The sequence below is a fragment of the Chelonoidis abingdonii genome, chromosome 26, assembly GCF_003597395.2.
Source record: "Chelonoidis abingdonii isolate Lonesome George chromosome 26, CheloAbing_2.0, whole genome shotgun sequence".
Classification (NCBI taxonomy): Eukaryota; Metazoa; Chordata; order Testudines; family Testudinidae; genus Chelonoidis; species Chelonoidis abingdonii.
Genome location: NC_133794.1, coordinates 11,431,584 through 11,456,248, shown reverse-complemented (window position 1 = coordinate 11,456,248; position 24,665 = coordinate 11,431,584). Strand labels below are relative to the sequence as shown.

At 56.4% G+C, this 24,665-nt stretch overlaps 2 protein-coding genes across 5 annotated transcripts; one reads left to right on the top strand and one right to left on the bottom strand.

Moving 5' to 3' along the window:
* Nucleotides 1-14: 14 nt before the first annotated feature.
* Nucleotides 15-15,783, top strand: AVIL (advillin). Of its 3 annotated transcripts, XM_032786862.2 has the most exons (20): nucleotides 15-2,497; nucleotides 3,437-3,532; nucleotides 4,262-4,336; nucleotides 4,826-5,022; nucleotides 5,381-5,489; nucleotides 6,290-6,400; nucleotides 7,243-7,448; nucleotides 7,920-7,998; nucleotides 8,477-8,575; nucleotides 8,787-8,940; nucleotides 9,227-9,327; nucleotides 10,236-10,373; nucleotides 10,499-10,657; nucleotides 11,248-11,427; nucleotides 11,531-11,676; nucleotides 11,750-11,894; nucleotides 12,350-12,538; nucleotides 13,926-13,994; nucleotides 14,846-14,974; nucleotides 15,521-15,634. In XM_032786862.2, exons 1-20 carry the CDS (start codon nucleotides 2,264-2,266, stop codon nucleotides 15,632-15,634), a joined length of 2,730 nt encoding a protein of 909 aa, XP_032642753.1. In that variant the 5' UTR covers nucleotides 15-2,263. The 3 variants fall into 3 exon arrangements, with proteins under 3 accessions (XP_032642753.1, XP_032642754.1, XP_074917185.1); XM_032786863.2 differs by lacking the exons at nucleotides 15-2,497; nucleotides 3,437-3,532; nucleotides 4,262-4,336; nucleotides 4,826-5,022; nucleotides 5,381-5,489 and adding an exon at nucleotides 5,857-5,962 and having other exon boundaries at nucleotides 15,565-15,783; XM_075061084.1 differs by lacking the exons at nucleotides 15-2,497; nucleotides 3,437-3,532; nucleotides 4,262-4,336; nucleotides 4,826-5,022; nucleotides 5,381-5,489 and adding an exon at nucleotides 5,857-5,962.
* On the bottom strand, nucleotides 13,355-24,471 carry TSFM (Ts translation elongation factor, mitochondrial). 2 transcript variants are annotated; one of them, XR_004374553.2, is made up of 7 exons: nucleotides 24,371-24,464; nucleotides 23,348-23,500; nucleotides 19,930-20,058; nucleotides 19,377-19,499; nucleotides 18,439-18,523; nucleotides 17,232-17,801; nucleotides 13,355-16,086 (listed from the first exon to the last, which is right to left on the bottom strand). XR_004374553.2 is itself a non-coding variant. In XM_032786864.2 (6 exons), exons 1-6 carry the CDS (start codon nucleotides 24,431-24,433, stop codon nucleotides 17,344-17,346), a joined length of 1,011 nt encoding a protein of 336 aa, XP_032642755.1. In that variant the 5' UTR covers nucleotides 24,434-24,471; the 3' UTR covers nucleotides 17,185-17,343. The 2 variants fall into 2 exon arrangements, 1 of the variants encoding a protein (XP_032642755.1); XM_032786864.2 differs by lacking the exon at nucleotides 13,355-16,086 and having other exon boundaries at nucleotides 17,185-17,801; nucleotides 24,371-24,471.
* Nucleotides 24,472-24,665: the final 194 nt, after the last annotated feature.

Sequence of the window (24,665 nt, the reverse complement as noted above, 5' to 3'; positions counted from 1 at the left end):
AACTGAAGGCCCAGTGAGCTGGGTGCTGCATAGACATTGACCCACCAAGAAGAGCTTAGGCCCGGATCCTCAAAGGTATTTAGGATCTTTGCTTCCATAGACTTCAAGGATTCAGGCCCTGCCATCTAAATACAAGGCAGATGAGGGGAAACCGAGGCACAGAGGGGGGACGTGACTTGCCAAAGGTCAGCAGCAGAGCCAGGATTAGAACCCAGGGCTTCTGAGTCCCTGGGAGGGGGGTCTACCCTCTCGGCAATGCTACCCTGGCTGGCCAGGATGCCAGCAGAAGTCCTGAAACTGGCATGTTGGTGTGGAGGAAGATACGGGCCTGGGCAGAGCATCCCTCTCTGCTCTGTGGGCTCATGGCCAGGCGAGGGGGAGGATGATGCTGGATCTGCGCCCTTAAGGCAGTGGGGCAGGTGGTGATGCTCTGTCCCTTTGCTGGGTCAGCGGCTTCTGCTTTCCAAGAGTCGTCCCTGCCCCAGCGGCCACTAGGTTAATAGAATCCTCAGCGTGAGCCTGGGAGCTCACCCCACACGATGCTAATTTCCCGAAGGCCGCTGAGCTGGTGCATTAGCTCCTGGTTCATGGCCATGTACCTCTCCCCCGCCCCCCTTGCAGAAAGGGGGCAGCTCTGTGCAGGGAGCTGAGCAGGGAAGTGGCACCACGGCTTGGGGCCAATGCCGTTAACCTCCTGGTAGGGGGGTAGCAGGAGCTGCTCCAGCTCTGGGAATGGCCATGCACGGGCCAGGACCCTCAATAACCTACAGCTGCCGGCCTGGTCTGCCCAGAAGATGCTTGACTGTCACCAGCCAGAGCCTGGATGTTTGGCGCTGGGGTGGGCCCTATGCTCCAGCTGCCCCTTCACGGGGACAGCAGGGGCTGTGGGGTGTGTCCAAGCCCTCCAGCGAGGGGGGATGGAGACACCCTGGGGGCCCCCTTTCCTGGCCTGTCCCCATTTATTTGTTGCTTATCTTGCTACTGCTATTCCACCTCTCCTGGCAGCCACCCTCCTATCTCTGGCACCCCCTCACTGCAGGGTAAGAGCTGCCCCCTTCAGGGTTCGGCTCCTCCCCCCTAGCCATCTCTGGTGCCCCCTCACTGCAGGGTAAGAGCTGCCCCCTTCAGGGTTCGGCTCCTCCCCCCGTCTCCTGCCTCAGTTCCGTGCGGTTAATTTCCCCCCTCCCCTTTGAATTATTAATCAGCCCAAGCACTTAAGAAAAATCGATGGGCAGAGGGCGTGGAAGGAGGAGAACCAGGCAGTGCTGGCCTTAGCGTCCCTGCCCCCCGCAGTGCTTTGACCAGGAACAAATAGCTGCTTTCCCTCTGCTTTGCCTATGCCATGCGTGCACCCAGGCCAGCGCTCACTGGCCAGGGTTGCCCAAAGGTGGTTGAGATGCAAACTTAGGCAAATACAACGCCTGGGTCCGGGTGCTCCGGGTGACTGGGCTCGTGCCAGCAGCTGCCCCGGGGTTTCTTCAACAGCTGCCTGCAGAGGACAGCAGTGAATTCAGGTGAGTCCCGGCCTGACTTTAGGGTGGCTGAAGACCTAGAACAGCGTCCTTAGCGACCACTCCTGCCTTGGGCTGGGTGAGGGAGAGGAGCTGGCTGAGCTGGCCCCAGATCTGTGGGGTTATAGCTGGGGCTCAAAGATGTAACTTGAAGTCCCCCACCCCAATTCCTGTTGGGCTCCTGGTGCATAATGCCTCCATGTGGCTGTTTAATGAGAGAACTGGCAAGGGCCCTTGGCAGTGACTTGGGCAGGGAAGGAGCAGAGGAAATTATTGAATCAAGGTGGATCTAAACAGGGTGGTGGGAAGAGATCCCAGCTGAGGCAGGATCCGAGAATGTCCATCACTTGCTCCCTAGGCAGGAGGAACTGGTGCTAACCAAGTGTTGGATCGGGGAATGTCTTGCCAGGTTCCTCGGTACTGGGTTAGCTGGTGCCACAGGGGAGGGGAAATCTGGCCCTGGCGTTTCTCCCCAGGGGCTCAGCAGACGCATGCCCTGTGGCTAAAGTGGGGCCCTGAGATTGGGCAATGGTAGGAAAGGGCTGGCCATGTCTGTGAACGGAGGGGAACAAAACAGTGTAAATGGCCTCTGCCAACGCAGACGGCCCAGCCCCGAAACCAGCACATTCCTGGCTAATCAAACCCAGCTGATGGCGTCTCACCGAGCCGACACTCTCCTAGCGCTGCGGCTGGGCCGGCTCCCTGGGTCAGGTTACACCATCTGGCTTCAATGACTGAAAACTGGGGGAGACATGGGGGGGGGGAGCGGTTACGGTTTGGGCTGCTGTGAGCCTGGCCCCTCTAACCCGTTCTCCTCCAGAGCCTGCAGTCAGGGCGTGTCCCTCCCTGCAGTGCAACAGGGAGCGTGGATAGAGCAGTGCCCATGCCCCGTCTGTGCCCGGGCTAGTGTGCTGGGTAGCTGGCCCCACCCCAGTGCTTGGCAGGCAGGGAGCACCCAGTGGGCAGGAGAGATCCCTGCAGTGTTCGTAAGTATCCGCAGGGTGCCCTTGGGTCTGAGCCCTGGCTGCGTCGGTGAAGCCACTGACCCTGGTGAAGCCAGAGGCTCCCAGCCCAGCGAGGGCGATGGAGCTGCCCCAGGATCTAGGGCATGGAGAATGGATCCAGAGCTTAGAAAACCTGCTCTCTGCTGGGCTCCATCCCTGGCGGTGCAGGGAGGGCGGGAGAGGCTGCTGTGCAGTGTGAATGCGCAGCTCGGCCTGACTCCGTTTGGGGTGGCACAAGAACCAGCTGGGTGGGGCCCACATGCCCTAACAGCTTCCATCTGCTGGGGGAGTGGGGGGACTAGGCCTGGGAAGGAGTATTCCTCCTTAAAGGGGCCATGGAGTCTCCCAAACCCCTGGCTGGCGTGACTCAGGGAGAGGCGGAGGAGCTCTGGCTCCAAGGGAAAGCCCCAAATACCAGACAGCAGCCTTTAGCATCACAGAGGTGAGCCCCTGAGATGTGGGGCGGGGCAGATCCTCAGTGCTGCCAGACATGTGAGTTGGGGTGGGGTGGGGGGAAGCTTCTCCCTGGGCGTTGGCTGCTGATTCACCCTGCACGCATCACCCCCGAGGAATATCCACCTCTCCTGGGGCCCAGGCAGCCCCTGCATCCAGGATCTGGGCTGGCCCTTGGGGTGTGTGTGGGGGAGGGTGTCTCATCTGGATGGTGCACCCAGTTGAGCTGCTTCGGTTCCATCTTATGCCATTTGGGGGATCCCCTACCCCTCATCCCCTCGCTTCACCCCTTTAATTCCCCCCCCCCCCAAAAGCATGCAGCTTCTGGGCAAAGCTTTTACAGAAGCTTTTTACACCCCTTCCTGGCTCAGCTGGGATGTGTGCGGCTGCTCTCAGGCAGGCGTGGGGCTGCACTGCTCCTCCGGGCTGGCCTTGGCTCTGGGTTGACTGTCTCCTCTTGCCCAGCAGCTCCCTGGCGAGTCCCCGGTGCAGGGCACGATGGCTCTGAGCAGCGCTTTCAAGGCAGTTAACAACATGCCCGGCGTCATCGTCTGGAGGGTCGAGGTGAGCGGGGACTGGGATCCCCTTGGAGCTCCCAAGCTAAGTCGGGTCTGGCCTGGTAACGAGGGCTTGGCTGGGAGACCTCTAGGGTGCAGAAGAAAGAGGTCTGGGCAGTGGGCTAGCGAGTGCTTTCAATGGGCCACTTGTCTTTTCCCACGGCCCTTTCATGGGAGCTGGGCTAGGGTTGGTGCCCTGGCCTCATTCCAAATCTAAACCTTTATGCTGTGTGTCCGTAAAGTCCCCAGTGTCCAGGCAGGCCTCTTCACTTCCTGTCCCAAACAATGGTGTAACATTGCTGGCACAGCTGGCCCATGCCGCCCCAGGGTAGCTGCCTCTGGTGCTCCATATGGGGTACTTCCATAAACAGCTGCCACGCCCCTCCCCAGAGGTGGCTGCATTCCAGTGGTGGCTGTGGGGTACTCCCATAAACAGCTTCCACGACCCTCCCCAGAGGTGGTTGCATTCCAGTGAAGGACGTGCAGGACTTCCATAAACAGTTGCCACGCCTCTCCCCAGAGGTGGCTGCATTCCAGTGGTGGATGTGGGGTACTCCCATAAACAGCTGCCACAACCCTCCCCAGAGGTGGCTGCATTCCAGTGGTGGACATGCAGGACTTCCATAAACGGCTGGGGGGGATGACACTCTGGGAGGGGGGCTGTTGTGTGCCCCATGGCTGATGCCAGGACAAGAAGGGGCTGCTCTGGTCTCAATGCACTTCTGCCTCCTCCCAGAAAATGGACCTGGTGCAGGTGCCGCCAAAATCCCATGGCAGTTTCTATGAGGGTGATTGCTACATCCTCCTCTCGGTGAGTGTCCCCAGGGCTGCAGCAATCCCTGCATTAACCCCCCCCAGGCAGCCGAACGGCTGGGACTCGCTCTGGGCACCGGCAGTAGAATCGTGGTGCTGGGAGTGAAGCATCTGGGTGTCACACCCCAGGGCCCCTCACTCTGCTTTAACCCTGATGTGTGTGGGACACACAAGCAGCTCAGGAAATACTCTGTGCAATGTCCTGTTAGCCTGTGGGACTCCTTGCCACATGATTTGGAGGCAATCGTTCTGGTTAGGATTAATGGCATGAGTGAGGATACAGCAAGGAGGGCTTGTCTGTTTTGGCTTCCGGGCAGGCCCTGACAAACTGATCCCTGGCTGTAGCGGGGCTGGGTGTCAGGAAGAAATTCCCTCCCTCCCCCATGCAGTGCAGTGGGAGGGCATCTGCCGGCTGGGGTCTGGGAGCACCTGGTCTGATCGGTGGGGAAGACGCAGGGTCACTTCTCAGGCTCTGTGCCTGCTGCAGACCCGGCGCTCGGGCAGCGTCCTGGCCTACGACATCCATTACTGGGTCGGGAAGAGCTCCTCCCGGGATGAGCAGGGCTGCGCTGCCATCTACACCACCCAGCTGGACGACTACCTAGGCGGGAGCCCCGTGCAGCACCGGGAGGTGCAGGGCCACGAGTCGGACCTCTTCAAAGGCTACTTCAAGCAGGGCATCATGTGAGTAGGAGGCCGAGGGGCCCTGGTCCCAGTGGGCCTGGCCCACCGACCCTCCCGCTTGGAGTGAGATCCTGTCCCTCCATGGGGCTCCGGCTGCCCACCGCACCCAGACGTCCGGGGCGCGCGTGGCCTGCAGGCCGGCCCCACCCGCCCAGCCCCCACGTGGGGACGTCAGCCTGCAAGCATTGCAAGGAGCTGTGGCTGCAGCATCTTTTGGGGCTGGGGGTGATGGGGGCGTGATTGCCAGGGCAAGGTCCTGGAGCCCCCCCGTGTGTGTCTCCCCTTCCTCCCTGCTGGGTTGGCCCAGACCCCCTTCCCCGCTGTGGGTGCTCACCTTTCCCCCGCCCCTCTCCCCCAGCTACAAGAAGGGCGGCGTGGCCTCGGGGATGACACACGTGGAGACCAACGTCTACGATGTCCGGCGCCTGCTGCACGTCAAGGGGAGACGGAACGTCACGGCCACCGAGGTGAGCCTGGGCTCCGGCACCTGAGCCGCCCAGCACGGCCCCCACCTCCCGACCCTGGCCTGGGCAACCGCCTGCCCTATCCCTTCTCCCCTGCGTCCCCGGCCCCGATTCNCCAGACGTCCGGGGCCCGTGTGGCCTGCAGGCCGGCCCCACCCGCCCAGCCCCCACGCGGGGACGTCAGCCTGCAAGCATTGCAAGGAGCTGTGGCTGCAGCATCTTTTGGGGCTGGGGGTGATGGGGGCGTGATTGCCAGGGCAAGGTCCTGGAGCCCCCCCGTGTGTGTCTCCCCTTCCTCCCTGCTGGGTTGGCCCAGACCCCCTTCCCCGCTGTGGGTGCTCACCTTTCCCCCGCCCCTCTCCCCCAGCTACAAGAAGGGCGGCGTGGCCTCGGGGATGACACACGTGGAGACCAACGTCTACGATGTCCGGCGCCTGCTGCACGTCAAGGGGAGACGGAACGTCACGGCCACCGAGGTGAGCCTGGGCTCCGGCACCTGAGCCGCCCAGCACGGCCCCCACCTCCCGACCCTGGCCTGGGCAACCGCCTGCCCTATCCCTTCTCCCCTGCGTCCCCGGCCCCGATTCCCTGGGGCCAGCGTAGCCAACGCTCTACCCGCCCCATGCCCCAGCTGCCTTCCCACCCTGGTGCTGGCGCAGCCCCTGCCTCCCAATTCCCCCAGCGTGGCGGCTGCCCCACTGCCAAGTCAGTGCCACTAGGGCCACTGCCGCTCGGTCCTCCTGCTTCCCCTGGTGCCAGCGTCCTCACGGCCTCCTCTCCATTCCCCCGGCCCCCGGGCGCAGGTGGAGATGAGCTGGGACAGTTTTAACCTGGGAGACGTGTTCCTGCTGGACCTGGGGAAGGTCATTATTCAGTGGAATGGCCCGGAGAGCAACACCAGGGAGCGGCTGAAGGTAGGAACCTTGCTGGACCTGCCCCACCCTGCCTGGGGTTCCGATTACTCCTTGCGCTGTAGGGAAGAGAAGTTTGGAGTATTCCCCTCCCCCTGAATCTGGATCAGAACCAGCCCCCTGGAGGGGACGGCCCTGTATCCCACGCCCTGGCCCTACTGGGCTGGATGGGAATCAGCCCCCTGGAGGGGAAGGCCCTGTATCCCACGCCCTGGCCCTACTGGGCTGGATGGGAATCAGCCCCCTGGAGGGGAAGGCCCTGTATCCCACGCCCTGGCCCTACTGGGCTGGATGGGAATCAGCCCCCTGGAGGGGAAGGCCCTGTATCCCACGCCCTGGCCCTACTGGGCTGGATGGGAATCAGCCCCCTGGAGGGGAAGGCCCTGTATCCCACGCCCTGGCCCTACTGGGCTGGATGGGAATCAGCCCCCTGGAGGGGAAGGCCCTGTATCCCACGCCCTGGCCCTACTGGGCTGGGTCGGAACCAGCCCCCTGGAGGGGAAAGGCCCTGTATCCCACGCCCTGGCCCTACTGGGCTGGATCGGAACCAGCCCCCTGGAGGGGAAAGGCCCTGTATCCCACGCCCTGGCCCTACTGGGCTGGATGGGAACCAGCCCCCTGGAGGTGGGTGCACTCTGTACGACACCCTGGAAGGGCATTTGGCAAACGCTGGTTCCTCTCTCCACAGACCAGGTGAGTGTGCGGGCTGCCAGTCTGTGTTTGTAATCAGTCTGTGATCTGCCCTTCGCCTGGCCCCACAGGCTCTCGGGCAGGGGGCGATCTGGTGCCTTTGCCCAGCGCGCTGCGGGGAGCTGATGATTGTTCTCTTTGCGGGTCTCGTCTAGGCCATGCTCCTGGCCAAAGACATCCGCGACCGGGAGCGCGGGGGGCGGGCGGAGATCAGGGTGGTGGACGGCGACCGGGAAGGAGCCAGCCCGGAGCTGACAACGGTGCTGCAGAGCGTGCTCGGGGACAGGCCGCGGAAGATCAAACCCAGCACCCCGGACGAAGTGGTGGACCAACAGCAGAAGGCCACCGTCCTGCTCTATCGGTAAGCGGGGAGGAGGGTGCACTGCAAAGCAGCAGGTAGTGGTGGGAGGGCGCATCAGACAGGGGCTTCCCCATCTCGCTAGCTCCAGGGGATCTGCCTGGCCTCACTCCCCATCCCTCACTAATCCGCTTCTCCCATGCAGACTTAGATTGATCCAAGTGCAACGGAGTGGCTGGGTTTTGTTCCTCGGGGATCTTCCTCCAGGGACGCCCCCCCACGCTCCCAGCGCGGCTGGCGAATTTACAAACCAAGCAGGTCTCCTGGTGGCTCCTGGATTTGCTGCAGCATGACTGGGATGGGCCCTGACGGCCCCATGCCCGAGACCCATAGAAAGGGGAGTGGGTGGAAACTGTCCCAGAGCCCAGGGAACATTCCCATCGGATTTCCCTGGTGTCTGCTCCCCTCCTGGGCCCAGAACCCCCCACATCCCTGGCTCCCAGGGGAATAAATCCACCCCTCTCCTTTCTCTAGCGTCTCGGACTCTGGAGGGAAAATGCAGGTGCTGGAAGAGGCCACGAGGCCGCTAGTGCAGGAGCTGTTGAACCATGACGTGAGTGAAAGACGGGGGCTCCTGCCGTTTAAAACCCACCTCTGTGCCCTGGGGTTCTGCTCCTGTCGCTCCACTTCACCCAGAGCCCCACCTCTGCCTGCTCAGCTCTGCCCTGGCTCTCCAGCCATCTAGAGTCCTCTTTGCAGGATGGGGCTAGCGCCGAGACTGGGGGAACAGATTATCCCACATCTGCTGGCGTCTCACGCCTTCCTTTGCCGCGTCTGGCGCAGGCCAAAACAAGAGATGGGGCTGGACGGACATCGAGGCTGATCCTACAGCCCCTTCCATCTGGGGCTGGACGGAGCGCTGGAGTGTGGTCCGGGAAGTCCCCGCGAACCAGTGCGTGGTGCCTGATTGGGTCCCTTGCGCCCCATTTTAAGCCCCAACCCCCTTTCACGCCTCACAGGGCAAGGCAAGGGAGCATAGCATGGGGCCTAACCAGCAGCCCCAGGGAGTGGTTTAACCTTTTCCTCCCCAGGACTGCTACATCCTGGATCACGCCGGGACCAAGATCTACGTCTGGAAGGGGAAGGGGGCTACCAAGGCAGAGAGGCAAACAGCCATGGCCAAAGCTCTGGTAGGTCCCAGGTTGGGGAAGGGGAGTCTTGCTAACCATGATGCACGTCTGGGGAGGGGGAGGAGCCGATACAGACCAGGGACGAGTTGGGGGCCCAGAGTGAAAGCAGGATTCCTGACTCCCTGCTGCCAGAGAGTGGGGGCCCCTGGTCGGGCAGCCAGGTCACACCACTGACGGGGCTCCTTGCCGCTTTCCGCCCCCGGCCCGGCAGGAGTTCATCAACATGAAGGGCTACCCCTGCGGCACCAACGTGGAGACGGTGAACGACGGAGCCGAATCCGCCATGTTCAAGCAGCTGTTTCAGACGTGGACCGTCCGGGACCAGACGGTGGGGCTGGGCAAAGCCTACAGTGCTGGCAAAATAGGTGAGGAAGAGCCTCCTCGCTCCTGGATCCTGCGCCGTGCACGGCTGCCTTCCCCCCCAGCCTGCAGGGCGCAGCTGCCAATCTGGCTGCAGGGAGACAAGGGGCACACGGCTGCTCGGGCTGTTTCCTAAACTAGGCCCCTACCTCCCCATGCCGAGGTCTTCCCCAGGGTGTCGGGATACAGCGTATGGGTCCACACTGACTGCTGCGGCTCTGACGCCCGCATCTGCTGCCTCCCTCCCTCCTGCTAGGCTGCCGACCAAACCCTGATGGTCTTTCTTTGCAGCCAAAGTCAGCCAGGAGAAGTTTGATGCCATGCTGCTGCACGCCCGGCCCGAGCTGGCCGCCCAGGAGCGGATGGTGGATAACGGGGAAGGGAAGGTGGAGGTAGGAGCCAAGAGCCGCCCTCGGGGCACTGAAGCCGAATGCTCTGCCCTTTCCCTGGCAGGGCAGGTGTCTCTTTAGCCCCCGGGGCTGCTGGCACACTGCCCCCTGCCCTGCTGGGACCAGGGGGACCCGGGCCCCTCTGCTCGCTGGGTGCAGCCCAGGGCCCTGGCAGCCATCGCAATGCCCAAGGTGGCAAGCCACAGGGGAGTCCAGCCCCTGCGAGAGGCTTGGGAATCCTTCGTCATCGGGCCTGGCTGCACACGGAAGATGCCTGAGTGGCTCGCGGAGTCTCTAGGCTGGGCCGTCCAGCCCTGGTCAGCGCTGATCAGGACCTTCTGAATGATCCCAAGCAGGGGTGTGCCCAGGAATTAAAACTTTGACTGCTTTTGGAGGGGCACTTTCTGTGCCCCCTGCCCGCCTGCGGCTGGAGGAGCTGGCTCTCCCCACGACCGGAGGATCCGATTCTCCCTGCTGCAGCCCCAGGGCCAAATGGGCTGTCCTTTTCCGCCCTCACTGGGCTGGAGGAGTTAGCTCTCTGTGCCCTGGCCTGGGAGGACATCTGTGCCCCCACAGATTGGGGAGGGCCCATCCCCTGCTTGCTCCCCCCTTGCACATGCTCCTGCCCCAAAGGGAGTCCCGCATCTGCCCGATTTCCCACGGCCCCCTTCCCAGCTTTGTGCAGGGAATGGGTGAGGTGCAGCCTCCCCATTGGACTGGCGCTGTCAGCAGAACATGAGCCAAAGCTCCCTATGCTATGGAACAACAGCTTGAGTCTGAGGGGGAGGAACCTGCTTTTAACGGCCCTGTTACGAAGACCGTCCTCGTCACGGGGTCAGTGTGAACCGACCAGCCGCCTGAAGAGCCCAGCGCTAGGATTCATGCGCTACTGTCACTTCCATTCGCTCTAGGTCTGGAGGATCGAGAATCTGGAGCTGGCGCCGGTGGAATCCCAGTGGCACGGCTGCTTCTACGGCGGGGACTGTTATCTGGTGCTTTACACCTACGGCGTGAACCACCAGTCCCGCTACATCCTGTACATCTGGCAGGTAGGTGGACCCCTAAGCGCCCTGTCTCCGCTTCCCGGCGCGCCGTGCTGGGGCATTGCCTCGGCCGCAGGAGCAGAGACTCCTCCGGGCCACCAGTCTGAGCTGGCTCCTGTGTGTGTGCCCAGGGCCGGCACGCCACGCCGGACGAGCTGGCCGCCTCCGCGTACCAAGCGGTGGAAGTGGACCGGCAGTTGGACGGGAAGCCGGTGCAGGTGCGCGTGAGCATGGGAAAGGAGCCGCGCCACTTTCTGGCCATCTTCAAAGGGAAGCTGGTCATCTTTGAGGTACGGCCGTGCCGGCAGGAGCAGGGTGAAGGGGAGGCTGGGGGCAGGAGACACTGGGCTGGATTTTCCAGTCACCGGGGCAGCTGCTGTTTCAGTTTGAGGCTGCTACCAAGATCAAGGCCCCTTTGCTCCAGGGACTGCACGAACATGGAGCTGGAGGCAGCCCCTACCCTGAAAAGCACCATCTACAACAGACAAGGGGAGGGAGGGGAAACTGAGGCACCTCAGCAGGGGGAAGGGACTTGCCCATGGTCACGCAGTAGATCAGTGGCAGAACTGGGAATGGAACCCAGGTGTGTTCCACATGCCTCAGTGACAGGGCACAGACTCTTTCTCTCCCCACCCACCTTGTTGCTGGGCTGGATTGTTTCACTAGCGAGTGTTTCCCCATTCCCAGCTCTGGTATCCTCCCTCCAAACCCTCTGCAGCATGAGGTTCCCCCGTTAGCTCTCTCCTTCCTCAGCACAAACCTTACCTGGGCCTGCCCTAACCCAACTGGGACCACTAGGCCCCGCTCTCACTCCTGGGGCACGGTGGGGCTCGTTCTCAGGCACCAGGGCGCGGCCCCCCCACCTCCTCTTTCTCTCTAGGGTGGGACATCCAGGAAAAGCAGCAACGAACCAGAACCGCCCGTGAGGCTCTTCCAGATCCAAGGAACCGACCAATCCAACACCAAAGCCGTGGAAGTCCCAGCGTTCGCCTCGTCGCTCAACTCCAATGATGTCTTCCTGCTCCGGACGCAGACCGAGCACTACCTGTGGTATGGCAAGGTAAGGGGCGGCCTGGCACCGGCCGGGCAGCCAGTGGGAAGTGAACCCCCCGCGAGCATTCCTCCCCTGTCGCTGTGTGCCAGCTTCTCTCCTTGCCCGTCAGGGCTCCAGCGGGGACGAGCGGGAAATGGCAAAGCAGCTGGCTGCAACCATCTGTGACGGCACCCAGGAAACCGTGGCCGAGGGGCAGGAGCCAGCAGCGTTCTGGGAAGTGCTGGGAGGCAAAGCCCCTTACGCCAGCGACAAAAGGTACCAGGGCACAGACAGGGTTGCGCTGACCGTCTGAGCCAGGGAGGGTTGCTGAAGGAGCTGTGTGTTCCAGGCTCCAGCAGGAGGTCCCAGATCACCCGCCCCGGCTCTTTGAATGCTCCAACAAGACCGGACGCTTCGTGGTGACGGAAGTGACCGACTTCGGCCAGGATGACCTGAGTGAAAGCGATGTCATGCTGCTTGACACGTGGGACCAGGTGCACTGGGAGAGCAAAAGCCACCGGCTTCCATTTGCCCAGCCCCAAACAGGAGCTCCTGTTGGCCAGGAAAATCCCTGGGACTTGGGTTTTCCAGGGGGCTTTTTAATTAAAGTCACATCAGCTGTCCCAATGTGAGAGTTGCCCAGAAGTGGGATAGCGGAGGGGTTGGCTACAGGTTGGGGGCAGGGGGGGGCCTGGTAGAAGTGTCTGACTGAAGAACCTGGAGTTGGACTACCAGGGGGACTGGGGCGTCAGGATTGAGGGGCACTGGTAGAGTTGGGGGGAACCCAGGACTGGATGATGCACAAATTCCAGCTGAGGTTCTCTGGCCTCTGTTAGGCAAGAGGTCAACCAGGTTATTACAACTGGCCCTTCTGGCCTTAAGCTCCAGCTCCAGTCCTGTTCCTGGCTAATTTGCATTCCACTGACCAGTGAGACTTTTCCCCTTGCAGGTCTTCTTGTGGCTCGGGATGGACGCTAACGCCACGGAGAAGGAGGCAGCGCTGGCCACTGCTCAGGAATATCTCTGCACCCACCCCAGCGGGAGGGACACTGACACGCCCATCTTGGTGGTCAAGCAGGGCTTTGAGCCCCCCAACTTCACCGGGTGGTTCTCAACCTGGGACCCCCACAAATGGAGCGTGAGTATAGACAAGGTGGAAGGCTGGTGGGAGAGTGGGGCGGGAGGCTCCAGCCAGGAGACGGGGCAGGGTTTCTCACGCTCATCTGCTGCCCTGGAGAGTGCACAGTCCAGGGGCACCTGCATCTGCTCTCTGCTAACACAGGGCCTGGCCTTGAGCAGATGGGGAAAGGAAACTGAGCCTGAGACTAGCGGGGGCCAGTGAGGGCTTTTTGGTTGCTGATAAGGAGCCAACGGGGGAGATTGCTGAAGGCACCCAGGGGAGTCAGCTGCCCAGTATCCACGGCCTTTCCCCGGAGGCCTGGCTGATCTCCCCACTCAAGTCTCCAGTTTCTTCTCTCCTCTCGATGGGGTGGGAACAATGGAGAATGTAAAGAGGGGAGGAGAAAGTCACAACACAAGGAATAAGGGTGGGCCAGAGGACAGGTCACTCATTTCCAGCAGCCTGGAGCGCTTGGTCAACTGAGTATGAACAAACATGCGTTTGAATAGTAACTCTCTAAGAACAAGGAAGGGAGGCCATCACTCCAGTGTGGGGGACTCTAGCCTGGGAAGCATGATGGCCAAGCAGCTGACCATGACCTCCCAGTGTGATGCGGTGGCTAAAAGAGCTAATGTGATCCTGGACTGCATAACCTGGTGAATCTCGAGTAGGAGGAGACAAGTTATTTTGCCTCCGTATCTGGCACTGGTGCGACCGCTGCTGGAATTCTGTGTCCTGTTCTGGTGCCCACAATTCAAGAAGGATGTTGATAAATTGGAGACAGGGCAGAGAACCACCACGCAAATGATTAAAGGATTAGAAACCTGCCTTATAGTGACAGACTCAAAGAGCTCAATCTATTTATTATTGTCTGTAATTACCTACGTGGGGAACAAATATTTCACCACGGGCTCTTTGCTCTAGCAGAGAAAGGTAGAACATGATCCACTGGCTGGAAGTTGAAGCTAAACGTGTTCAGACAGGAAATAAGGCGTAAGCTTTTAATAGTGAGAGTCATTAACCAGTGGAACCATTTCCCCAGGGTCATGGTGGGTTCTCCTTCACTGACAGTTTTTAAATCAAGCTTGGCCGTTTTTCTGATCTGCTCTAGGAATTATTTTGGGGCACTTCTCCGGCCTGTTACAGGTCAGACCAGATGATCACAATGGTCCCTTCTGGCTTTGGAGACTTGCTGACAAGGGATTCACTCAAGCTGCTCTCTCCTCCTCTAGTTGCATTCCCAGGTTGACTGCAGTTCCCAGTTCTGGTACGGTAACAGCTGGCCAGTCCTGTACCCACTTGGGCACCTCCCCGTGAAGAGGGCAAGACTCCCCCCACCCGGTTGTTGCTATAACCATGGCTATTGGGTGAGCTGTGGGGTTCTCAGCTTTCTGTGTTCTTCCAGGAAGGGAAGACTTACGAGCAGCTGAAGGAGGAGCTGGGAGATGCTTGTGCCGTTGTCAGGATCACAGCCGTGAGTTGTGTTTGTGGCATGGGGGGGAGGGAGGCAGACGGAACTGGGTGGGATTCAGCTCAGGTGGCAAAGATAGGGATGACTTCCAGGAAGCAAACTGAGCCCATGTCTCCCCCTGCTGCAGAACATGGGGTGGGACATGTCCCCTCCTGCCAGGTTAGCGGGTCTCTAGTCCTCTGCACATAGAGAATCTGCACGCTGCTACTCCCCTACCTGGTCTCCTTCCCCACTGTGCCCATACTTACAACTTATAGCGAGGTTGTGGGCAAACTGTCCTACGTGCCCTGACCACGTCCACTGGCTCTTTCCTGCCTTGTTCATGCAAGACCTTGGGCTGGGCAGCCACCCGCCAGGCTAAAGTGCTGAGCACCTGCTGCTCCCAGTAATCTCCTCAAAACTGCTACAAATCAGCCCCTAAGCACCTAGACAAACTTTTGTGCTCAGGGATAGAGCTGAAGCGACAACCCACTATGTTTACCTAGCACCTTCCAGCTAGAGAGAGCCCAAAGCACACTGCAAATGGCACACGTAGGAATGCTTTCCCCTGCCAGAGAAATGCAGCCACCTCTGGCATAGAACACAACAGCGGTTTAACAGTGCAGAGCAAAACGAGCCCATTTCTGGGCACAGATGACGTGGGATCTTGTAGCTATGTAAAACTGTAAGGGGACCCGCAGGGAGGCTGAATGCAATTGAAGGGATCCCAGCAAGAAAAGCTGGACCCTGGGGCTCTTTCGTGCAACCACTTAACTGAGTTAGGACCAAAGTCTCAGGAGAGAGGGGCATGCCTCTCCTGAGCTAGCGAACTTGACGTGCTCCGGGGTGTTTCTCCTTCCACCCACACTGCGTAGGATCTGAACAGGACGGCTCTCCCCCCCGGCCCTGGGGCCCAGAGTGCTGGCGTGGCTCAGATCTACCCTCTAGAAGTGCTAACCAACCATGAGGAACTGCCTGGAGACGTAGACCCTGCCAAGAAAGAGGTGAGCTTTGGGGACCAGGCGCTTGGGCTCAGATCCTGCAGGGATTTAGCCCCCCAACTCCCACTGATTTCAACAGGCATCTAAACCCCTTTTGGGAAGCTGGGCCTGGCTCGCTGATGTGGAAGGTTTTTGAAAACCTTCCTTCCCGCCAGCAGCTCCCTAGAGGAGCTGAGGGTTTACTGGAGAGGCCTGTGGGGGAGGAGTTGAGTACCCACTGCACTGGCTCTTGCTACCTCTTGGGACTGGGCTGTTCCAGCAGGTTGTTGGGCTTCCATTGAGCCAATGAACTTGACACCTCTTAGTAACTGTCTAGTCTGCAGCCTCGGCTTCCCTGCCTACTGTAATCAGAGGGAGCTTTTGTGGGCAGCCCAGGCATCTCGACAGAGCCACTCAGCTTTCTGCTGCTAGAGGCTGAGTCCCCACCCAGAACCCTTTCAGCTCTACGGAAACGCAGCCTGGCCTCCTTTCCTACCTAGCTACACCCCCTTCCCACAGCCACTACACCCACCCCACCCCTGCTAACCTGCTCAGCCTTTTCTCTGCCAGAATTACCTCTCCGAAAGTGACTTTGTGACTGTGTTTGGAATCAGGAGGGAGGAATTTGCTGCTCTTCCCAGCTGGAAGCAGATCAACTTGAAGAAGGAAAAAGGGCTCTTCTAATGAAGAGAACAGCACCCCCAGCCAACAGGTGGAGAATATCCAGAGCCCCACATCATAGGGGTGGGCTCTGGCTTATCGGGACTGATGCAGTAAGGGACAGGAGGGGGGGGCGGTTTTTACTCTTGCAAGTATATTCGATCAGCTGTTAGTTTAGCTTTTTATACTCATTTACAGTCATTTCCTTTGTGGCCACGCAGCCACGCAGGTGGGCTGCATTTCAGCTTCACCCGGCCAACCAAGTGCAGGAGGCTGGAAAACAAAATACTATGTACCACTTGCTCTGGCTTCCAGATGTCAGCAATTGTCTCAAACCTTTAGTGCTGCTGGCAGGACACTGTACCTGTCGGTATCTCCTCTCCGGAGGAGCACCTCACGCAGGTGATGCTAGTTTGCAAACAGTAGAAGGTCCAGTTCTAGCCCATCTTCTGCCTGTAGCCTCCCCGCCTGGGTCACTTTTTAAAAATAAAGATGTATCATATGAACTAGAGGCTGTGCCTTAATGCTTACTACCAAGCAAGCTGGGTGGACAAATGTGTGTGTGAGTGATACCCAACAGCACTGCGGCTGGCAGTTAATGCCCTAGTGCCTGGGCGGGTTTCTCCTAGGACCTGCCAAGAAGTTCTTTACCCCCATTTCTTCAGTCCTCCCTCTACCCACGTTGAGTCTTAAACAGACTCAAGACCCACAAATCCCAGCCTACTGCTACACTCAGCAGCTGGGCCTTTAACTGAGTCACCAAGCTACAAGCACCCCAAGGCTGTGAAGTGTCACAGCTGCAGCCAGTAACAGATCAGGCTCCCCCTTGATTGGATGCAGCAGTGTCTCAAAATGCACCCTCCTGCACTGCAGCTCTGTCTCCAGGGGTGTGGCTCATGCTGTAGCAGAGACACACTTGGCCAGAGATCTATTACAGGCTGAAACAATTTCCTCCAGGCAAAAATCGTGGCCTGTTTTATCACAGGTTGGAGCCAGCTGAAGAGGAAGGTGGCAGTCCTGCATACAGGCCAGATACTCACTACTGGTTGGGCTGGGATCAAAGTGGAATCTTCTCCAGCTGGCTAGCCAAGCACTGGAGCCTTCTTCCTAGTGGGCAGCATACATGGCCCCAGCCCGCTGCACCTGCTGAAGAAACAGCTTGTGCCCCTTGAGACATCACTCAGTTCCCTGGCAGGATCGTGTGTGCCCAGGGGCAGGAACTGTTCTTTGGGTGGGTCTAAGCAACATCAGGCAACACCCCCCTCCCCCCGCACTGCTAGCTGGCTGCCCTACACTGTTGTTGTCCAGGGGAGGGGATGTGAGCAAAGGAGCTAGTCTGGTTTTGTGGGAGCAGCTTAAGAGGAGGAGAGTCTGGGATCAGCAGATGGATATTGGTCTAAATGGTTAAACCTCAGAGGGTCCCTATCCTGGCCCCATGGGGTTAAGATTATTTCAATATATACTCCAGCAGTCCGTGCATGTAGCTTGAACCATCAGCCACGATCCAACGCTCCCTGCTGACTTCCCTAGAAACAGGCCAGCCCATTGGATATAAAATGTCCTCATATGCTTAGTACAGGACAGTTACCAAGGTCCTTTAATGCTTTGCAAAAAAAGTTACCTGTATGAAATGTCCAGCACATGTGAGATTAATTCACTATTGATCCTGTCTCATAATTATTTCCTTACTGATCCGACATGTAAATGCCTGGCCCACGGCCGCAGATGTGAGATTATGAAGAGTTTTCTTCCTGTGCGAGACGTTGCTGCGTCTCTTCCACTTCTGGTATCTCTGTGTCCTCTCCGCACTCGAACCGCACAAAGTCCAGCACAGACACACCTTGGGGCTGCACGTACTGGCCCAGGGTAATGCTGGGGTCCAGCAAGAAAGGTTGGGCAAGCATTTTGGTTTCTGTGTCTCCGCCAGGTACATCCTCCAGAGATCCCACCGACAGAGGGGCCATTCCCACTACATGCTGACCCAGCCTCCGGCCTAGATCAGCAAGGTTTGACTTCTGGCTCTGCTCAGAGGCTTGGCAGATCACTAAGGCACCGTACTTCCCAAGCGCCACATTAGACAGGGAGGGACTATCCGCTGGCAGCACCCCATGGACGTAAGAGCCAATGTAGTAGGTCGCTGGCACGGCCACCCAGGCAGCCCTCTTGATAGCCATGTTCTCCCCGAGTTTGCCTTTAAAAACCCAAAACAAGAACAGGTCTTATTTCACTCTGAAAGATACAGACCAGGCCGAGTGGTCAGGGGCAGGGCCATTTGCTGCAGCTTTCTGCCCTCTCCCGCCCCACCTCTGAGATGTCAGGTTCCTTGGTAGTTTTGCTGCTCAAGGCTGGAGAGTTGTCTCAATGTAGGTACTAGGTCTGACCCTCTTCCCTGCATTTAATAAAACAGAAGACCCCTTTCTGTAAGCAAGAGAGCTTGGTTAGCTGACTGCTTATTAGAAATGCTAGAATGACAGTACATTGCAGTAGCCTAAAGGGATGCCCCACATCAGAAAACTCCCTCTGGACTACTTTGCAGCAGTACGACTTTGAGTGCCTGAGAGTGGTTATAGGACAGTTCACAGAATTTAATGGTCCCCAGTTAAGCCTCACTGCATCCTCTGTGCTGTCAGAGACATCGGCACAAACAGTTTCCATGAGGCTAGAAACAGACAAGACTCATGGCAGTCAGCCCCGTGAACGCAGGACGAAAGGTGGAATCCTCCTAGCGGAAGGGGTTTCTCAGTCAATCCCACACAAGGCTGACGGAAGCCACACAATCACCTCCCTGATTTCTATTTCTAACCAGCATCTGGTACTAGAGCACTCACCTATGGCTAGAGCCAGTTGGTCACTGAGCAAACATCCAGCAGGCCCAGTCCGCAGTTGAGAAAGCTCAGCTGCCTTCATGAAATGCTGAAAGAGACGAGAGACAATGAATTAACTGCAAGCCCCCTGACTCTGGGAGAGCGAGAGCCTCCCACCCCAGCAACTCCAAGAGATGCCTCACGCGATGTTGTCTCACACAGCACCACCAGACAACCTCCTATTCAATCGACTTCTACACATTGGAGATTACGCAGAACAAATTCCTCCAACACTTCATCATATCCCCTAATCCAAAAAAGGATTTTGAGGCGAGATAGCTGCTTCGCTGGGACATATCCCAGTAAAGTGGCTTGGCCGAATGCTCATGATTGGGAAGGATATCTTAGTCAGGCCAGCATCAGCGAGAATTCCACTTCAGCCAGATGCATTTGATGTAGTAAATCCACCTTCCCGAGAGACGGCACCGAAGTTGACATAAGAACTATTCTGTCAGCCTAGCGCTGGCTACATGGGACTTTGACATAGTTAAGCTGACCTGTCAGAGGAGTGGGGTTTTTACACACCTGAGCGAAGTAGATGGATCGATTAATTTTCTAGTGTAGATTCGCTCTATGCCTATACTCAAAAAAAGTTTTGCTGACATAGCTATGTTGGTGTGAAAAAAAAGTCACATCCCCTACGCAACATAGTTGTAACATCAAAGTCCCCAGATATAGACACAATTGTGCTGCTAGAAGTGTGTGTCTGTCAGCCTACGGTGTGTCTCCACTGGGGAGCTCTGCTAGCAGAGCTATATTGGCAAAGTGCAGACAAAGCAACCATCTCTTTGTGGCTCAACAGCATTTCCCTACCTCATGGAGGTGCTGGGAGGAAAATCTATATTAAAGAGGGCAAGATAGTCAGATGGGGAGGATAAGTACTTTCGATAGATCTCTCTTACCTTGATATATGTGGTTAAATGGTCCTTAGCGCCTTGGTGGTAGAACATTGTCCCAGTTGCTGCTTGTTGAACTAATTGTTGAAATTTGACATTTCTGGCCACAAAGTCTGTCTCGCAGTTCACCTGGTAGCGAGAAACAGCTGATTATTCTGAAGTCATTGTCTGACAGCTGCCATTCCACTTAAGGGGTGGCCGTTACAGCAGTCAGAGTTGCTGTCAGGGAAGTTCGCAGCCCAAAGTGACAGAAATAAGCCCTCCACCTTTTCAGAGCAGGAACTCCCTGTGGCTATTACTATTCTATGTAGAAACAGAAACAAAAGCTCAGTCGGTCCTACAGTTAAAAGGAATCCATTTAGTATCATTCATGCCAGACGTTCTCTGTTAATCATGATTAACTAGACAGATTTGTCTATTTAATATTTTAACCAAGTTAAACTCACAGCTGCAAGATTTGAACTTATGCACACAGGCCAGCTCAAGGGACAGGGGAAGCTACCAGGTTAATAAAACTTACTCCATCCCAACGCCATCACACACTAGGGAAGGAGCTTACCTCCACCATCACTGCCGCGTTCCCCTCCTGCAGCAGGCCGATAAGGCCTTCTTTTGTCTTCCTGCCCTGCAGTTTGGAAGCTTTGCTCCACCCCTCCTTTTGGGCCTGCTCATGCAGCCAGGCTTCAGCCTTTGAAGATAAAACCAAGAAGATGAACCCAACAAAAGTCAGTTCAAAGCCCAAACTCTCTGCTTGACCTAAGTTTTGTAACTCTGAAAGTGGAAAAGTAGCCTCACAGGAGAGACCATAATGGTCAGACCACGTCCTAATGGTTCCAAAAAATGCAAGAAACCCAAGCCAACAGGACACTGACCAACTGTGTGGTGGTGTCCCATTTGGGATGATTATTTGCAGTGCCGTTGTAGCCATGTTGGTCCCAGAACATGAGAGAGAGACGAGATAATATCTTTTTTTGGACCAACTTTTGTTGATGGAAGGTACAAACTTTTAAGCTACACAGAGCTCTTCTTTAGGTCCGGGACAGAAAGCAGAGTATCTGAGCTAAACACAAGCTGGGAAAGATTGTTAAGCAAGAGGAGTGATGCATGTTGGAGGTGGTCTCTTGAAATGAAGTGCGCAATTAGGGGTTAGATTCTTATGCATAAAGGGTGTGAACATAAGAATGGCCATACTGGGTCAGACCAAAGGTCCATCTAGCCCAGTAACCTGACAGTGGCCAATGCCAGGTACCCCAGAGGGAGTGAACCTCACAGATAATGATCAAATGATCTCTTCTGCTGTCCATCACCACTCTCTGACAAACAGAGGCTAGGGACACCATTCCTTACCTATCCTGGCTAATAGCCATTAATGGACTTAACCTCCATGAATTTATCCAGTTCTCTTTTAAAGCCTGTTATAGTCCTAGCCTTCACAATCTCTTCAGGCAAGGAGTTCCACAAGTTGACTGTATGCTGTGTGAAAAACTTCCTTTTATTTGTTTTAAACCTACTGCCCATTAAGTGGCCAATTACGGGTAGGAGCAGTGAGGTGTTACAAATTGTTGCAATAAGCATCTCTGGTAAGTCCATGGCTTTTGGTGGCTAGCAGAGTTATGAATTTAAGTTCCCGGGCTTGCCTTTTGAAGGTGTTGGGCAGGTTTCCCTTGAGAACAGTATTGAAAGATCAGATATGAAGTAATCACTTTGTGAAGTGTTCACCCACAAGTGATATGGTGCTTTTGCGGTATACCATTTTTCTAGGTGAGTTCATTTGAGAGCTGATTGGTTTCACCCATCTAGTTGTTAGTGGGGTATTTGAGGCACTGGATGGGGTACAGCACATGTTGCAATAGGCATATGTAGGACCCATGAATCTTGAAAGGTATGCTGGGGAGTGTTGATCACTGTAGCAGTGGAGATGTATCTGCAGGTTTTGTATCTGTTCTGGCAGGGCCTGGTGGTGCTTTTGAGTTGGTGTGTTCTAGTCTGTGGCAGGGTTGATTTGATTTATATCAAATTGATTTTGATCACTAGTCAGGAAGATTCAGTCACGGATTTCTCCATAAAAGTGCATTCTGGAATATGCTGCTCAGTTTCACTTTTGTTTCTACTGCCTGTTCCTCCCTTCTCATATTATCTCCAGACTTTGTCTCTTTGTCCAGATCTATTCCGCCCCCAACAGTTTTCTGTTCATTGAACTTTTTGAAACTTTGCATTTCTAGAGAGGTAAGAGATTGACTCTGTATACACAAATTTGCAGCAGGACAAAAGGGTTGAGGTCTGTTATTTCTCACCTCTATATATTTTTGTTTAAAAACATTTTTGCTGTTCATCGTTATCTCTGGAGACACAAATTCATAGTTTGAGAACTGTAAAACTAAGCATCTCTGATGGGTGTCTTCTAGACTGAGCCCCATTGGGTAGATAGAAAGATTAACCTAAATAATCTATACAGAAGCCCCTGGATCCCTAATCCATGAACTATTGGAGCTTATTTGCGAAACTTTTCTTAAACATTACATGAATATATTGTCTCACTATAGAATTAGAATTTATCATCCCTATTCCATGATATCTTTGAGCTATAATGTATCTTAATTAAAATGATCTTTAGATGTTTTGTGAGAAAAAAAGTTTATCAAAAAATTCCAATTAATAAGAATTTTTTTTTAAATCATTTTTATCTACTCTGGTCTATGGGGAGCTTGCTTCTGATGAGTTTGGCAAGGCCTGGGAGTTGTTTGAAGGCCAGAAGAGGGGGTTCAGGAAACATTTCTTTCAGGATGTGGTCCCCATCAAGTATAGGTTGTACTTGTTTGATAGTAACCTACAGTGGTTCCAGTGTGGGGTAGTAGATGACAACTAGGGAGGTGAGGTCAGTGGGTTTCTTTTTCATGTACTGATGCAGGTTCTTCCAGGGTATTTGGATATCCCTTTCTATGATACAATCTACTTTGCTGGGGGAGTGTTCTTGTTTAGCAAAGGCAACTTTAAGTGTGTTTAGGTGTGTATTCCAGACTTTCTCTTTGGAGCAAATTCTGTGGTAATGGAGTGCTTGGCTGTAGATTATGGATTTTTTGGTGTGTGCGCAGTGGTTGCTTTGCATGGAGATCAGTGACTTCTTGTATAAAGTTGTTAGTAGGATCCCACTGTTGAAGTGGATTGTGGTGTCCAGGAAGCTGATGTCTGTGTGGGTGTGTTCTAGAGAATCTGATGGACGGGTGGTGGTTGCTGAAGTTGTGGTGGTAATTAAGGGAATTTAGATCCTTGCCCAGAGGATGAAAATATCATTGAAGTATCTCAGATATTTTGTTGGTTCCATTGTGCATTTTTCCAGAAATTCTTCCTTGAGGCAGTCCATGAAGAGGTTGGTAAAGTGGGGAGTCACACCAGTACCCATGGCTGTTCCTCTAGTTTGGACAGTGGTGTTAAATGGGGTGATCTTTGGGGTGAGGATGACATAGAGTTTGGCAATATGTTTTGGGTGGATTTCCAAGCATTATCTTGTATGTATTAGGGATATGTTCTTTCTGACCTTCTGCCACTGATCTACTTATGCCTTGAGAGCAGGAAACTAAATTCCTCATGCATCTTTCAGTGTCAGCTTGTACAGCTATAGCGATCACAACATTATCCAGACCTTTCTAAAAATCAAGCCTTTGATGATCAATGCCCGTTGGAGCGAATCCTACATAATGACTACAACAGAAATGCAATTAAACCTATTGCCTTGATATCTATACACCATCTCCTTTAGTATGGACTGAGGTAAGTAAAAGAAACTGCTCAGTTTTAAATATATCCTTCCTTTGTTTTTATACACCTGAATGCAGTGCACCACCCTCCCCACACCCACGCAGGAATTCAAGTCTCAACTCACCTCAGATTGACACTTTGAAAAAAGCCTAAGAGAGTTAGGTACCCAAATCCCACTGAAATTCAGTGCAATGTCAGGGTGAAGTTCAAGCAGCTCTCACCTGTTTGGAGTCGCCACTGAACTTCTCTAAGGCTTTCTTACAATTCACGAAGGAATAACCGGTTTTCTTCCTGAGCTTCACCAGCAGCTCCTTATCTGCCGCAAACGCACGGAGACCAGTGTGAAAGAGACAAACAGGCTGCCAGGAAACGACCTGCTGGCAGGGAGAAGATAAAAGTTGAAGTGGCATGCAGGAGAGGCCCACTGGATGCTGAAGGAAGGAACAGCCTCATGCTGGGAATGATTGCACTGGGGGTGACCAAACCCCAGCCCTGCTATCTCAGCATTAACGTAGTTCAGCCCCCTACTATGTTACCCCTTCCTCTCATTTGCTCCCACTGGCTTCATGCGCCTTACTGCCCGCCCCCTCCTCCTGCTGCAAGTGTACGCACAGGCCACAGGCCAGGAGCCCGCACAAGGCCCTCAGGATGGACTGGGGCAGCACGTGGCTTCAGTGACGGCCGCCCTGGGCCACCACCAGGCCCGGGGAGGGGAAGGAGGGGGGTCACCGTGCCCCAGGCTCAGGAGGGAGGAAGCGAGCCCCATACCCCGAGTCTGGGGTGGGGTAGGTTTGAGCAGGGAACCCAGGCGTCCTGCCCCGCCCCCCAGGGCCTCCACAGGAGCCAGGATAGGCTGGGGGGAGACGAGACGAGGGCGGTGGGCTGGGACCAGCTCCCCTGGGGGTTGGGGTTTGAGGAGGGAACCCAGGCGTCCTGCCCTGCTCCCCAGGAGCCAGGATAAGCTGGGGGGGAGAAGGGCCGAGGGCAGGGGGCTGGGACCAGCTCCCCTGGGGGGGGGGTTTGAGGAGGGAACCCAGGCGTCCTGCCCTGCTCCCCAGGAGCCAGGATAAGCTGGGGGGGGAGACGAGACGAGGGCGGTGGGCTGGGACCAGCTCCCCTGGGGGGGGGTTGAGGAGGGAACCCAGGCGTCCTGCCCCGCCCCCAGGAGCCAAGATAGGCTGGGGGGAGGGGCCGGGACCAGCTCCCCGGGGGGGGTCAAACCCCGGCCTTCCCCACCCCCTCACCGGCCCCGGTCGGGCCCCCCCACGCAGGGGGCCGCAAACTCCGGTCAGCGCAGCCCTCTGCATCCCGCTCCCTGCCGCGGCCAGCCGCCGCGGCGCGCACGTTATACGTCATATGCCGCGCGGCCTATAGGCACCCGCCTCCGCCGGCCCATCACGTCGGCGCCGTGAACCCTCGCGGAGCCGATTGGCCGTCGCAGAGGATGACGACAGGAGCCAATCGCAAACGGCAGGGAAAGAACGAGCCGTTTCATTGGCTGTGCCGCAGGGAGGGCGGGACAACCCAGCCTCCTGTTCA